At 51.2% G+C, this 14,122-nt stretch overlaps 3 protein-coding genes across 3 annotated transcripts; 2 read left to right on the top strand and 1 right to left on the bottom strand.

Annotated features, from left to right (window-relative positions):
• Nucleotides 1-277: 277 nt before the first annotated feature.
• On the top strand, nt 278-3,698 carry TGME49_300360 (ADP/ATP translocase). The gene is made up of 6 exons (XM_002371718.2): nt 278-876; nt 1,069-1,218; nt 1,495-1,625; nt 2,249-2,457; nt 2,721-2,796; nt 3,190-3,698. The coding sequence occupies exons 1-6, from the start codon at nt 606-608 to the stop codon at nt 3,304-3,306; spliced, it is 954 nt and encodes a 317-aa protein (XP_002371759.1). The 5' UTR covers nt 278-605; the 3' UTR covers nt 3,307-3,698.
• Nucleotides 3,699-4,963: 1,265 nt separating this feature from the next.
• TGME49_300370 (hypothetical protein) lies at nt 4,964-6,057 on the top strand. Its single transcript, XM_002371719.2, has 2 exons — nt 4,964-5,182; nt 5,246-6,057. Exons 1-2 carry the CDS (start codon nt 5,049-5,051, stop codon nt 5,736-5,738), a joined length of 627 nt encoding a protein of 208 aa, XP_002371760.1. The 5' UTR covers nt 4,964-5,048; the 3' UTR covers nt 5,739-6,057.
• An 882-nt stretch (nt 6,058-6,939) lies between these two features.
• TGME49_300380 (endoplasmic reticulum oxidoreductin, putative) lies at nt 6,940-12,082 on the bottom strand. Its single transcript, XM_018782391.1, has 6 exons — nt 11,136-12,082; nt 10,518-10,684; nt 9,688-9,798; nt 8,651-9,431; nt 8,049-8,163; nt 6,940-7,738 (listed from the first exon to the last, which is right to left on the bottom strand). Exons 1-6 carry the CDS (start codon nt 11,453-11,455, stop codon nt 7,469-7,471), a joined length of 1,764 nt encoding a protein of 587 aa, XP_018635189.1. The 5' UTR covers nt 11,456-12,082; the 3' UTR covers nt 6,940-7,468.
• Nucleotides 12,083-14,122: the final 2,040 nt, after the last annotated feature.

The raw sequence follows: 14,122 nt of genomic DNA, 5'->3' as shown, positions 1-14,122 counted from the left end.
AGCACGTGATCCTGGTACTAATTTCGGTGCCCACGTTGACGTAGGCTTGCATTTCCCAACCTCCAATGTGCTTCACACCTGTCAGTTTTCCTAGCTATCGCTCTGGAGCTCACTCAACGAATCTGGCACCAAATTGACAGCGCAGACATTCCGTTCCTCATGTTCAAACGACGGACACTTGAGTCCGCGACAGCATACATGACTAGTTTGGAGAGTCATCGCTTCTGGTCACATGCTTCTAATGAATAGTTTTCCGTGTGCAGGCTGAGATTCTGTCTGCTGACTCTGCCTGCACAGTAGCGGAAGCTGGTGAATCTCAGTGGGGAACCCCGATTTGCTTGTGGAGGGTCGGCGCGGAGCTGTGGTCAAACGATAACTGACAGCACGGCTCATCTTGGTGACTAGTCTTCGTGTTGTTGGGGAGAGTTCTTCATTTTTGGCTGATATTCTGTATTTGGTTCGGAGGCAGCTCTGTTGCGCTAGGGGTAGAACGCAGGGCAGTCCGGGCAGGTCAAGTTCTTACCGCCTTGCTCTGTCGCGTAGCCGCTATCTGTACTGTACACAGCCTGCGGACCTAACGGGTAAACGCTGTTCTCCTCTTAGCAATGGCGTGTCCCAGTTCGTCTTCCCCTCCGCAGACTACCGACTTCAAGGCCCTATCGGCGTCCTTCCTCCGGGACTTTCTTATGGGCGGACTCGCTGGAGGAATTTCCAAGACGTTTGTTGCCCCAGTGGAGCGGGTGAAGCTGCTGCTCCAGCTGCAAGACGCTAGCACGCAGATCGGCCATCAAGAGGGTCAGATAAAAAAGTATGAGGGATTGAAAGATTGCTTTGTCAGGGTGCACCGCGAGCAGGGGTTATATTCTTTCTGGAGAGGTGAGTTCCCGACCGCTGTCTCTTTGAAAAAAGCCAAGTCACCAGGCGCGGTGCCACCTCTTGCCTCGCATGTGGAAGCGGGTGGGGCTATCTGTTTGCCTCGGCCTTGTCTTCACGGTGTGTGTGTGTGTGTGTATCCCTGAAGAAGAATGAATCTTTCGTGGAAACTGTTTTCTTCAATCTTTTCTGCAGGCAATTGGGCGAACGTTGTCCGTTACTTCCCCACCCAAGCACTCAATTTCGCGTGCAAGGAGAAGTACCAGAAGCTCTTTGTCCGGCATGATCCGAAGCAGGATTTCTGGAAATTCTTTGCAGAGACGCTCGCTTCGGGCGGTGCTGCAGGCAAGTTGTCGGCGATACGCATGCCTAAAAATATTGGTCTGTGCGTGCAGTAAGCTCAAGCACGTGCTCGGACAGCAAAAGAACAGCGGGGGTTCCTTTGGATCCCCGTGAAATACGATTTGCTGCGTATCTGCCGTCGTTCTTTGCTTTTTTTGCCTACGGAACAGTGTTGGCGGCCAGAATGGTAGTGTCGACCGCACTCGCGAAGGCGCACGAGTGGGCTTTTGCTGCACTAATCCATGAACGATCGTCTCTGGAAATATCTTTGATTCGCAGGCGCCACTTCACTTTCTTTCGTGTACCCCCTGGACTTTGCAAGAACTCGTCTAGGAGCCGACGTGGGTAAAGTGCAGGCGGAGCGACAATTCACTGGGCTGAACGACTGCATTCGCAAGATTTACCAAGAGGTCGGGTCCACTTACAACAGGATATGTTATGTACGATCCTGCATGCGTTAGCAGGCGAGGTGTGTCATCAGGGACCCTAGGCGTTGTCCAAGGGAGAGTGGTGCCGTATTGTTAGTTTCTGTCGTTGAGAACGATGTCGGGCGTACGTCGAATTGTGCGCCTCCACGTTCCATTTTTCGATGGCTCTAAGTAATTAAGACGATTTGCTTTCATAAGACAAAGTGTGCAGTGATATCAAACCACTCGAGCAGCGTCCGCATGGACCATAGCGTTTGCTGAAGGGGATTCCGTCTTTGAAGGTTGGTGCACTATATGTGGTGACACTAGGATTGGACGGGTCCTCGCATCAGTTTTCCGTGGTTTGATGACCTCGATTCAGCCGTGGCTCTGACGAACGATTATCCGTCGTCGCCCAAGTGTGTGCGAGAGATTCGTCGTCAACCTACAAGACATGAATTATTTGCCAGAGAGTGTTCACTGTGTGTTTTAAAAAAAGGTGGGGGGAGTTTCTGCGGAATCTTGGTTTTTCAGCTGAACTTCGCGAAGCGCGGGGGAGCCCGAAGCCATAATGCGCCAAGGACGAATCTATTTATGCCGCAGGATGGTGTGTCTTTTCGACTCAGTTTGGCATTCCGGGTCTGTATCGCGGTTTCCTCGTCTCAGTCGCCGGTATCATCGTGTACCGCGCTGCCTTCTTTGGTCTTTACGACACGGCTAAGGCCATGTTGCCTTCGGATAAGAAGGTGAATCATCCCGTGATGCGGAACTTCGCCATAGGCCTAGGGGTGGAAACTGCTGCGGGTGTTATTGCGTACCCTCTCGACACAGTCAGGTATGTCAGCATCGATCATTAAATGTCAGTGATAAATCAAGATCTCTGAACTCGTGTGTCCATACAGTGTCCGACTGGGAAAACTGCCTGAAAACTAGGAACGGAGAGGTATAGTCAGGTGGCTATGAACTAAGAGAACCGGCTGGTAGCGATGGTGCCCCGGGCTGCAGGTGCGCCCATCGACAGTGCCTAGTTCATCGATCTGTTGTCTGAAGAAGCCGTCCTCTAAACGCTCCAAAATGTGTTGCTCTTTGCTCACACAGGCGCCGGATGATGATGCAAGCACTCCGGAGTGATACCCTCTATCGGAATACGTGGGACTGTGCGGGCCGAATAGCGGTAAGACAATGATGTGTAATCCGTGGTTACAATGCACTACCTGCGGTTGGTGCTCTTTGTGGGCAAGTGCCTTGAGAGGTACTGGCCCGATCGATGGGAAAGGTTTCTGTCAGGCCGGCAGTGTTCTGTTGCGACCAGCGAGCCCGGCGCTTCTTGTGCTGGTCACTCTGTTGTTACAGCCCCTCGAAACAGCCTGAGCTGTCGCTGCTACTTTCCACGAATCGACAGCGACTGCCATTCAAGTCAGGCCGCCGGTTGCAGGTGGAACTCTCGAGAACTGAGATACAAGTGGCATCTCCGTGTCAATGGAATAGGAAACCTTGAACGCAGTGGGACTACGGTTGTGTGACTACATCATGCCACGTTGCGTTTATTTTGGTTGTGCTTGCTCAGAGAGAGGAAGGGGTTGCGGCATACTACAAGGGTTGTGCGAGCAACATTGTACGAGGTGTAGGTGGCGCGATTGTCCTGGTCCTGTATGATGAAATGAAACGATTCGTTGCGTCGTAATCCTGCTAAGGTATGCATCTGAGCAGTCTGTCTGCTCATTGCTTTTAGTCGTTACGTTGAATTATTAGTCTTTTGTGACTAGTTTCTTGGCCTCTCCTTGTGTTTTTATTATGCTCCCGCGAAACCAAATTCATCCCTTCATCAACAGGTGTGGCATAATTGTGAGACAACACGATTCGATCCCTTTGCTCTCCCCTGAAGTTACTTCATTCTTTCTGAACCCGAACCCACCATGTTCTTCGGTAAATGTATTCATTTTCCAAACCTCGAGGCACTAGCCAGTCACGGTGATCTCTGTTTCTCTGTCTCAGTTCAAATCTTTCCGGCTTCATGAAGTGACAAGAAACTCGACAAATCTCTAAACTAGAATGTAACAGTAGGAAATGCACAAACCGAGCGTGTATGCCACATGGAGAACAAGTGCGTTTCAGCCTACGTTCGCCCCGCCCTAGAACGAACTCAAGTGTGCAGAAAACGTCGCTCCAGTCGCGCGTTGTGTTGATGAGATTCTACTTGCCTCTGGACCAGCAAAGCGGCTTACTAAAACCAACTGTCACGTGAATCTGCCTTCCTAGTTACGCGCACGTTACACTCAAGTGCTTGAGCACCTTGGTGGCGACCTACTTGGATGATGTATGTTGTACGCATTTTCGTGCAGCGGTCCACATGTCAGCTACCAGTGCTGGTATATGCTTCCCCATTTGTTCCTGAAGAGGTATCCGTGGCTAGAGCGAAGAAGCAAGCTATGGACGTCCTTGTTTCGCAACAACGCTGCTGCGTCCCTAAGGCGTCCGCAGTGAAGGCGGACAACACAATTCACTCTCTGGATAGTCCATACAGCCGTCACCGACACGGATCCACACGTGGCAGGTCAAGGAACACAAGCCGTGAACATTGGGGAAGTGGTTTCACCGTGTTCACACATAACTCTAATTTGTGGTTGTGTCAGACTGTGAAAACACTACCAGTTTTACCTCCCTATGATGTGTCACTCTTCCAGGGTAGGCTGACCAGCCTCATGTGAAGAAACTGCGTAGAAAGCTAGTCGCGACCAGTGAAGAACGAGAAACTACCTGCTACTGTATATGGCAGTTTCGAGTCCGTTATTGCTTATCGTTAACTCCCACAGGAATGGTTTGTCACAAACCAGTGTAAAATGTAGGGAAACGAAAGGCACCGTTGCACGTCACACGGTAGAGCAGCATACTGTGTGCACAGTTGTAATCTAAGTCAAGACGGCGAGGGCTAAACCCTATGCATGACGTGCCTCGGGACGTCGAAACGGCGAATTTAGCCTAGTTCCTCAGCTCATGGCATCCTCTGCATCAGTTTCCGCAAATACTTTTGGTGTTTCTTAACGCGTTAGACGGTCAGAGGAGACCGCAACAGTCTCCTGTGGGAAGGGAAGCGTTGGACCAGTCAACAGGAGGAACACACTAACGACGAGCGCGGGGGCGCTACTGTTGCTTCGCATGTGACTCCTGCAGCAGCTGCCAACTTCCTACTTCAATCGCAGTAATGGAATGTAAATCATTCGCTGGTGTGTCCACGTGACGACAGATCTAACATTGTAGAGGGTGGCATGTTCAAGTGTGTGTACACCAGAGAGCACGCTGCTAGGAACTCGTAGCTGCCGGCTGACCGCAGAGCAAAGGTGATCCTCGTTTATGGAACTCTCAGCTTATTCGTCCACGAGTACAGAACTACCGCCCCTTAAGGTTATTTGACTGAATGATCAAACAATGCCGCGGCTCTATTCGTTCGTCGTCGCATGCTGGCTGGCACAAAGTTCGCGTTCGGTGGCCCACCCAGTCGATGATATTGAGCCAGAAGCTGAGCCTCCTGCTGTGGTTTATGAGACCTCGGATCCCCACGAGTGAGTCATGTTCATGAACGGAATTGGCTAAGCGAAGGTTCAAATGAAAAAACTGTTGTCCAGCACAGCGACAGGCTCGATCGAGGCAATTCTGAAGCAGCAAGTACAGGATAATGTGGCAGCAAGCAACCCAGATTTCTCACTATCCTCAGGGGGCACAACCCCTTACACGGGCAATGCAGCAGCTGCTGCCGATGAGGCTCTGAAGCAAATACTGACAGCAAATGAACAGAAGAAAGCTCGTGTTGCTGAAGAACGCGACCACATCGACGAGGAGCGTAGTCGCCATTCACGTCGTATGATGGAGTTGGAGGACAAACTCCGCCAAAGCCTAGACAAGCTGCAAGGAAGAGAGAATAACATCTATGCGTCAGAGCATAAGCTCGAATCACAGCTGGAGAAGGGTGAAAAAGAAATGAAAAATCTCAATCACAGAGCAGCGGAAGGATGTTTCCTCCACAAGAGAATACACACAAGTATCATCGAGGGAGAAGGGAAGCTGAAGTCGAAGTACCATGGTCGAATTCACCCTCATCGGCATGAATTTGCGAAATAGAAATAGTCAAAAGTACAGCAGGAAATGGTATCAAAATGGGCCTTTGAAACTCGTGGATTGCTACGTCAAGCCACCAGTGGCATGTGAGTCGAAGGCAGTGAGAATATCTTGTATAGTGCTCGCGGTTATCACTTATGGGGCTTCATGTTGTTGCTTTGTCTCCTTTCGTTTCTCCTTTGTACACCCCGCTCCTGTCAACACCTCTGATTTTAGACGGCTGTAGTCGATGAACTTTCATTTTAGTGTCGGTTTTTGACGACTCCGATTTTAATGTCGGTCCCGAAGAAAAACGCTGTCCCACCGTAGAATGTTGCATCTTGCTGCAGGAGTGCTCTGGAGGATGTTTTGTTATGTCTGTTCTGATGCACAGCACCGTCTCCTGGACCCGACAGACATTCTTCCCTTTAAGAACCATATACTGGCAGTGCCCTTCACAGGCAGTACTCATAACACTGTCACTAGATAGCGGCCCACCATCCGCAAAAGCGGGTATCGAAGTTGTGTACACGCCTTTAAACCGTGGCTGTTATGCCGCGAAAGACATGTTCAGGGATCGATTCGCTTTAGCTCTTTCGAGTGTGATGTCTGTATGTTGCCGCACGAGAGGGAGAGTGCGCATACCTTATTCTTTCAGATGATAAAAGTTACTCATTTATACAATGAGGAAGCTCACCTCCAGGGGTACTTTCCTTCTTTCCCACATTAAAATTTAATGTACAAGATTTATCAGTCTACACGAGAAAATGTAAAGGCTTACCCTAGTAGTCTTAACTGTGAACAATGGATACTCAGTCTTCCTGCCATTTAAGCTATATCTTCAATAGCTAAAAGAAAAACCGAAAACTTGTAACGGCTTTATCTTTGATAGCATTGAATGCCACCGCCTAACCACAAAACACACTGTTCGATTGTCGTCTCCGCCTTCGGTGCGACTTCGTGTACTCATGTGTGACTTCACGCATGATCACGTAATACGGGCTGGTGGGCGCATGTGTGTACACGTGGATCACGCGTGATGCAAACGTATTCTCCGAGTAATAACACACTGCGCGATAGTCTATTTTCATCCATTCTGCACGCGCCGCAGCCGCGGAACCTGGCTGTGGTCAGTGTCGTCATTTCGATATCTCTGTGCCCCGGGTCCTCTCATGTGGCAGCAACCTCTTCGCTATTCCCCACGGGGGGGACAAGAAAGGACTTTTGCGGTATTGTCACAGCTAATTCATAATCGAAAAGATGTGACGAGATTTCGGAACGGCATTGAAATGCATGACACTTGCGACCACAATGACACTGCAGCGAGTGCGCGGCACAGCCACGAGTACAGCAATTATGCATATCCCTCGGACCTCTTCTAAAAGTATACCCGAATCAACGGGGTTGTTTGCATCCTTGTTGACACTGCGAACATTCTTCACAGCGTTTCGCAGCTCCGTCTCACATTCTCACGCCAGTAAGACGTGATACTCAGCCACGTTTCGCACTTGCACATGCGGCTGTGCCTGTGCACAAGTCGGTTGCACCGTACCGGATGCCACTAAAGTCCGGCGGACAATGCGCTAATAGAGATACTAATCGTAGAAACATGCGGAAGAAGGATGGTTCTGGCAAAAACGACATTCGGGTAAACTGAAATTGAAGAAGTTGCCTCAGTATTACAATGTTAACAGGACAAACCAAGGCCAACAAAAGCGCTACCGCGAGTTTGCTTCCCTTTCTATGCAATTCCCCTAGATAAGCTTCTTCTTTGACAGCATCAGCTTCTGCCTACGTTTGCGTCTCGACCTCACCCCACTAGTCCAGACAAAATAAACAATGAACAGGAGCACGAGCAACAGCAGAGCGATGAAGAAAGCACAAACGCTGACATTGTGCATGTAGATTCGGTCCTGCATGTGCTCCACCACGCGGATTGATTCTGCAAAGTAGTAGAGCGCATTGATTAGCGCAGCGACCTGGTTCCGCTCAAGTGACGGCATTGCATGTAATGGGGAGAGCATCTGACACCAACAGCGCACAAACACACAGTACCCCGCATTTTGATACACCACATGTAATGCGAGTGTGAGTTGGCGTGCACGTGACTCCAGATTCTCAAACAGATATGCGGATGTTTCTACCCTTGGGTTTTCAGTGCCTCGCGGAGTGCCGTTGCCAGAAAAACCGAGAAATGCCACAGAATTTCTTTTGCCAGGTAAAAGCATGGAACGAGTGGCGTGCCAGCGCAGACGTCGCATAGGTGCAGTCTACGAATCTGCCTGAACGCTCAACGCGTGAAACTTCGCCGCATTATGTAGAAACTAAACTTACCCGAGCAGCAATGTGCAATGCTGTTAATTTGATCTTGCCATGAAGGCGACACTTCTCGCACGGAACGCACCGTAAGAGCTTGTCGATGCCTTCAGTTGTCTGCAGGAAGTGCAGTCTAGAGGCAAATGAGAACGGAACAACGCCAAACGTCAGCAGTGGCGCGGGGTCCTAGCGCCAGTACATTGAGAAAAAGATGTTTATGCCCACCCCATTATAAGACGGAACAAAACCTGCTGGCAGCGTGTGTCTTCCCGAACTATCCACGATTCAACCATTCGGAGCTCTCAGCTGTGGCCTATACCGCTCGTTGTCAAGGATGCTGGTGTATCGGCAGCTGATTTCAGACACGAAGGTGGACGATGGAAAGCCTCAATTCTACAATCGTGCATAACCCATACGGAACAAAGAGCCACTACCTTCTCTTGCTTGGGCGACAGTGACTGTGAGCAACTCTGGTGGCGCTTTCTGTGGAGCCAAACTCACCGAGACAAAATATGCGTCTCTGCAAGAAGGCTCCGCCGCAACTGCCTCGACTGCAGAAATCCGCAGCGCCTACCGAAAGTGCACTCACAGTCTCCTGTGGTCACATGCAGGGTGCCTACCTGGAACTGTCGAAGAAGGACTCGTTCATATGATCCGACGAGCAAGCGTGCAGCGACGAGGTCGTTACGTTGAGCATGTGAAGCAGCTCTGCCCTGGTCGACAGATCTTCACGGTTGTTTCCAGTCTCGCAGGAGCACTCCTGCAGTATATCCGTAAGACCGCATGCCGCGCGTAGCAAAACTCCGAAAGTGAAATACAAATTCTGGATTCTCGCAGGGTGCACGGCAAGGCGCTCGCGAAAGAAATCTAGATTCGAGATGAAGACGGGAGGTGCCGGGGTGCCGTTGCCTCCGTTTCCGCCTGAATTTGGAGGCACCATTGAAGTTGTCGGGTACGGCATAGGGGGGGGTGCGTCATCTCTCGTGTTGAAGTTCGCAGCAGCCAGTGCAGCAATGTTCGCTTGCATCCCAGACAGAAACCGCCGCAGATTCGCGTTGTTGGAACACGCCCAAGCGCTCGAGGCGCCCGATAGATGAGGGTCGTTCAGGCTCTCGGGAAACAGGTTTTCGCTCTCTGAGCTCTTTCCAGAACCGGCGACAGCGCCTTCGTTTTGCAGGTGCGGTAATGGCACTTGATCATACAGAAGACGCCATACTGCCCCGCCGTCGTATTTCGTGAAACACGGCGGATTCAAAAGTAGATCGACGTAAACGCCAGTCGCTTGGGTAACGTTGCGCTTTGGAAATGTGCCCCCCTGCAGACGTTCTGGTGTCTTGAACATCGAGAAAGGGTCGTCCGGCTGCCTGCTGGACTGGTCTTGTGTCCACCGAGTGAAGGACGCTGCAGGACCGGCGGACAGGAAGTCGCGAGCAGTCGGAATCGACGATGTGTGTGCGGAGTGTTCTGTGCCAGCACGTGTTGATTCAAACTTGAGAGCGTTTCCACGTGCACCACTCTCGCGGTCTCTTCACAAAGTGAACGTCGGACGCGCGAGGGAAATCCCCGCCTTTCAAATGAGACACCTCCAGTTTCAAGAAGGCAACGAGCATGCGAATGAGATGGGTCGCACTGCTCCAGAGGGTCGGGATTGCCTCACCTGAGTGACGCCTGTCGACGAACTCTTCGTCCGGTTTTTGTCTCCATGTTTGCGGAATTTCATCGTCTGAACACTGACAGAGTCCGCAGCGCTGGGGCTCCGTGCATTTATCTGAAGAAGCACAGAAAACGAGACACGTATGACCGGCTGTTGATAGCCCGGCAACGTTTCACGAGCTGTGAGTGCGTTCACCACCCAAATCAGCGCGTATTGAGCTCGAGCCTCGACATGGCACCCGCCAAGGTCTGGAGGACCTCGGGTCCACCGAAGGCTTCCGCAGCCGTTGTTTCAAGTAACGGTTCTCTACGCTCGAGAGGAAACTGATCCTTGGGGCATCGTCAGGGTCTCTCTCCTAAGAGCAGTTTGAGTTCAAGCTCGAAACGTCCTGCGCTTTCTCAGGAAGCGGAGTCCGACAGCTCGGATGACAGCGTGACCTTCAACGAACAAGAATTCGAGCACACCGCACAGGGGATCCGCCCTCCGGTACCGCTGCGGCATTCACGAAGCACTCAGCAGGCAAGCACTGGCAACGCATAGAAGGCGTCTATGAATACGCTCCGTATCATGAGTGAAGAGAGCATCTACTGCCACAGGATGAAGACAGCCAGGCTGCGTCTTAGCCCATGGAAGTTCTCCGTTTTCAAGTATGGCGTACAACTGTCACATCGGCTTCACCGAGGATCGCCACCGGAGTGACAGCAGACTGCAGCCCCTAAGCGGCGTTAGGAGGCTATATTACCCGACAAGCTCAACCGACTCGATGACTGCAGTGGCTACAAAATATTTTTGACCGGGAAATTTAGGAAGAATTCGTGATGATGAAGTCTCACCAGCATTATCCCTCAACAGATGATCCAGGCGCGGGTCCGCGCACGTATCCGCCAATAACGACAGTTTGAAGATGCGGAAAAAGGTTCGCTGTTTCAGGCGATGGAGAATTGGTTGGACAATCCGCGCATCCTCCGAAAGCTGTGTCAGGGACGGAAAGTGAAGACACCTGCAAATGCATGACCCGACGGGCCGCAGAGAGCAAGTATCGGATGTAGTGAGCCACAAACGTTTCCTGTTCTCGCGAGCGGATACGCGCGTTTACTCAGGCACATACATCGAGTAGGCTTGTCCACGGAGCTCACTTGCGCCGAGGCACAGGGTCGCATGTTCACTCTCTACTGATGACTTCAGGGCCAACGTGACATCCAAGGGAAACACCCCCGATTCCGTCGACTGCCCGTCACGAAAGCCGGCAGCTCGTTTGTTCAGATGCCCTTACAGCGACTGTGTTACCATGCCAGAGTCATGAATCCCCGTTTTTCGAGGATTCAGCTGCATATCGGGTCTCAGGTTCTTCTGTCACGCAGCATCCCGTTCTACGGGAGGAAGATGATTACACGGCCGACATGAGGGTGACGCGACCTAGCGACAATACGAGTAGCAAACGCCAGACCCACTCAGGGAAAGATTCCGATGGAAGTTGCAGCTCCCAGGACTGCAGGAATGACGGAAGATACGGTCGCGCTGTCCGGTAGAGACGAGCAACCCAGGAAAACGGAGGGCTCGTCGGTAGCTCGTCAAAGCTTTCTTTCGAGGGAGGCGGGGTGGAGGACGAAACAGCCGAACAGAAGAGGGTTGTATCTGTGCAACCGAAGACAACGAGCGAAAATCCAACGAGAGCTAGCAGGTAGCGCCGAATGAAGACAGTCTGTGCCACCGGTGCTCTGCCGGGGCTGCGACGCCTTCTCCTTATTTCCCTATACTGAGATCCTTCCATACTAGAGATGGACCTGAAAGCCACTGGTCTGGTCACGCCTGAGCACCTCCTGAATTCGAAACGACCTCCCAAGGGCCGGCTTTTCAATGTCTTCACGAGAGCATATCCTCGTCAAAGCGAGGAGCACTTGCGTGAACAGAGATGGACTTCCTCTATGCGACCGTTACACAGTTTCTACTTCATTCCAAAAAGAAAATGACAAAGAACGACACAGAGTATCCGCTGGTGACAGCCTTTACACAACCGCGCCGCCGGGCACACTCGCAAACGGCGGTCAAGGTCACGCACGCGAGTTATGGAAACCCGTATCAGCGGACGCAATGGCTCACAGCTGCAATTACGGCGGTTCTATAGACGAAACGTGTAATATCGGTGCAACACTAAAGAAGACGACAAATATGATGCAAAACTGGACATCTTTTTAGCGTGAAAGAAGTGTCAGCGAAGAAACAATCGTGAAATCCTTGCCACGCTCGCTCGGGTACCCCTGTATTTTCGAAGGTCGTTAAGGTGTGTCCACATCACACACACACACACAACGAGAGATCGTCCAGGGGAAGAAACAAAGCACTATGACACCAAGGCTGCCATTTGGTGTGGAGCATTTAATGTCTGAAATTGGCGTACAAACCGAAAAACGCAGAAAGAAGTTTAGGCGGGCAGCATGCAGTCTCTCACACTAGGACGAGTAGAGCGAAGAGGAAAACGGCGTTGTTGACTGGTGGCGTGCTAGTTGGTCCACCACCCACCACACAGTCGTAAGCGCCGCATGTGTAATGACTCATGTTGTCAGTCGATAGAAAAGCTTATTACCAGAAAGTCAATTTTTGTATGATGGTCTTGATTTGTAAATTAGACCTGGGTAGCCTATGCATGTATGTGGGGGAATCTCATGTGCACTACGGATCGCGTCCGGCTTCTTGTTAACGAACGAGCTCCTGGCGTAGTGGTGGCCGAAAGTGACACGACCAGAAAAAAATCTGCCAGGCGCGGAACGATCTCAAAGGTTACCACTCTTTCTGCGGCACACAGGGGAGACCATCTCCATTTTACGGGTCGTGTACTCTACAGGCGCCTGTTTTAGTATCCGGCCAGCTGTCCACTCACCTTGTGCTGTCGAAACGGATCTCGCGGTGGGATAGTCAAGTCTCAACGGGATGTCCTGGCGCAAGTGTGGAGGGAAAAACCTAATGGTTCTCTGTTGTTGCCTTAAGCATTACCAATCGGGCTCCCTCCCTCCTAGCAGGCGCTGGCTCAATGGGTTTGCTTGAAGGTCAGTGTTTTTGACGGACACTAATCTCCTGTTTGACGAGCAGGGAGCCCGTGTGAAAACGATACTGATGCAGTTTACCTAGCAAAACAGCTACACTGTGAGCCCGCGACGGTACTATGTCGAGGTAAAAGGACACAGGTGAGACAGAATGTTATTTTCGCACTGTGGAGAGAAGCACCAAGATCTCCGTACTGACCAGCGACACCACCTGTGGTCGGTGTTCTACCAGACACCGTCCACGGGCGCCTTTCCGTGGGGCAACATGGACGAGCGCCAGCATTCTCACGCGCTGGTCATCTCTCCCGATGCTACTACTGAGAATAACTCTGGTACAGCCAGAGCGGTACACACTCAACGAACTCTCGATTGCCTCTCGTCCATGCGCATGCATCGGATTAGATGCAGTACGTCGGGATCAGCTCTTCATTCCAAGCATGTACACCTGGTGCTCAATTCTTGAAACTTATTGAGTACACTGTAATACCGGAAGAGAAGGACGCAATGGTATTGCGTTGCACAGACATACGGACAACAAGGGATTTGCCGCAGACGGTGAACAGGACGGAGAGAGGACTGATAAGAAAGCGGCCGATCGTAAAAGAACAAGGCAAGGAGGGTATATAATGGTAGTCACGAAGGACTCGAAGTGTCAGAAGGGATACAAGGGTGAGGAGAGCAACCACCAAATACAAAAGAGGAACCAACCGGAACACAAGGCTTGCACGACGCAGCAGCATAACGGAAGAAGACAATAACAGACAAAAGATAGTACCCCTAGTTTGCCCTGCGACCGCCTGGGCAAGTTAGATGGTGCAGCGAATCAAAAGTAGTTTACAACAGGTAAAGATGTTCCAGTTTGTCACTGCTGCATGTGAGACAGAGGGACACCCTTCCCTCCTCAGCAAGCTTTCTCGAGTATTGTGATCAGCTTTTCCTTGCAAAGGCTCTCGATTACAGAACAATAGCCTGTGACCTTTCGTTGTGAAGACGCGTCCAACGACCTTTTTCGGCCTCGGACGGTGTAGGGCTTTAAGGGGGTGCTTTTCAAGGTTTATGGCACTTCTTTCCAAGGTTTAGGGCGCTTCCCCTGACGAACGGTCACACAGAGCTATCAGTGCTCCGCCTGCTTCTCACGCCATAGTTTGGGCAGCTGCAACTGAACGACGTCGTTTCTCTCCTGCGAATGCATTGTTGACGAAAAACTATGTACAAATTCGAAGAGGATGAGCTACGTTAGCCCTGGTGCCCTTTCCCGTGAGCACGGCTTGGCTACGAGAGGAGTGTGAACGCTCTCTTACGAAGGTTGGGATCGATTCACTTGATCATGTGGCATAACTACGCTGTCCCTAATACGTTCATAAAAGATGGATGCTTTCAGCGCCAGACCAAATGAG

The sequence above is a fragment of the Toxoplasma gondii genome, chromosome XII (genome assembly GCF_000006565.2).
Source record: "Toxoplasma gondii ME49 chromosome XII, whole genome shotgun sequence".
Taxonomy (NCBI): Eukaryota; Apicomplexa; class Conoidasida; order Eucoccidiorida; family Sarcocystidae; genus Toxoplasma; species Toxoplasma gondii.
This window is presented reverse-complemented; position numbering and strand designations above follow the sequence as displayed.

Excerpts from the sequence above, each read along its gene's own strand:
- TGME49_300360 (XM_002371718.2), top strand. The coding sequence starts at position 606 with ATGGCGTGTCCCAGTTCGTCTTCCCCTCCGCAGACTACCGACTTCAAG. Across the intron at positions 2,458-2,720 it reads TACCCTCTCGACACAGTCAG|GCGCCGGATGATGATGCAAG; the intron begins GTATGTCAGCAT and ends TTGCTCACACAG. Across the intron at positions 2,797-3,189 it reads ACTGTGCGGGCCGAATAGCG|AGAGAGGAAGGGGTTGCGGC; the intron begins GTAAGACAATGA and ends GTGCTTGCTCAG.
- TGME49_300370 (XM_002371719.2), top strand. The coding sequence starts at position 5,049 with ATGCCGCGGCTCTATTCGTTCGTCGTCGCATGCTGGCTGGCACAAAGT. Across the intron at positions 5,183-5,245 it reads GAGACCTCGGATCCCCACGA|CACAGCGACAGGCTCGATCG; the intron begins GTGAGTCATGTT and ends ACTGTTGTCCAG.
- TGME49_300380 (XM_018782391.1), bottom strand. The coding sequence starts at position 11,455 with ATGGAAGGATCTCAGTATAGGGAAATAAGGAGAAGGCGTCGCAGCCCC. Across the intron at positions 10,685-11,135 it reads CCATCGGAATCTTTCCCTGA|GTGTCTTCACTTTCCGTCCC; the intron begins GTGGGTCTGGCG and ends ATGCATTTGCAG. Across the intron at positions 8,164-8,650 it reads TCCTTCTTCGACAGTTCCAG|ACTGCACTTCCTGCAGACAA; the intron begins GTAGGCACCCTG and ends ATTTGCCTCTAG.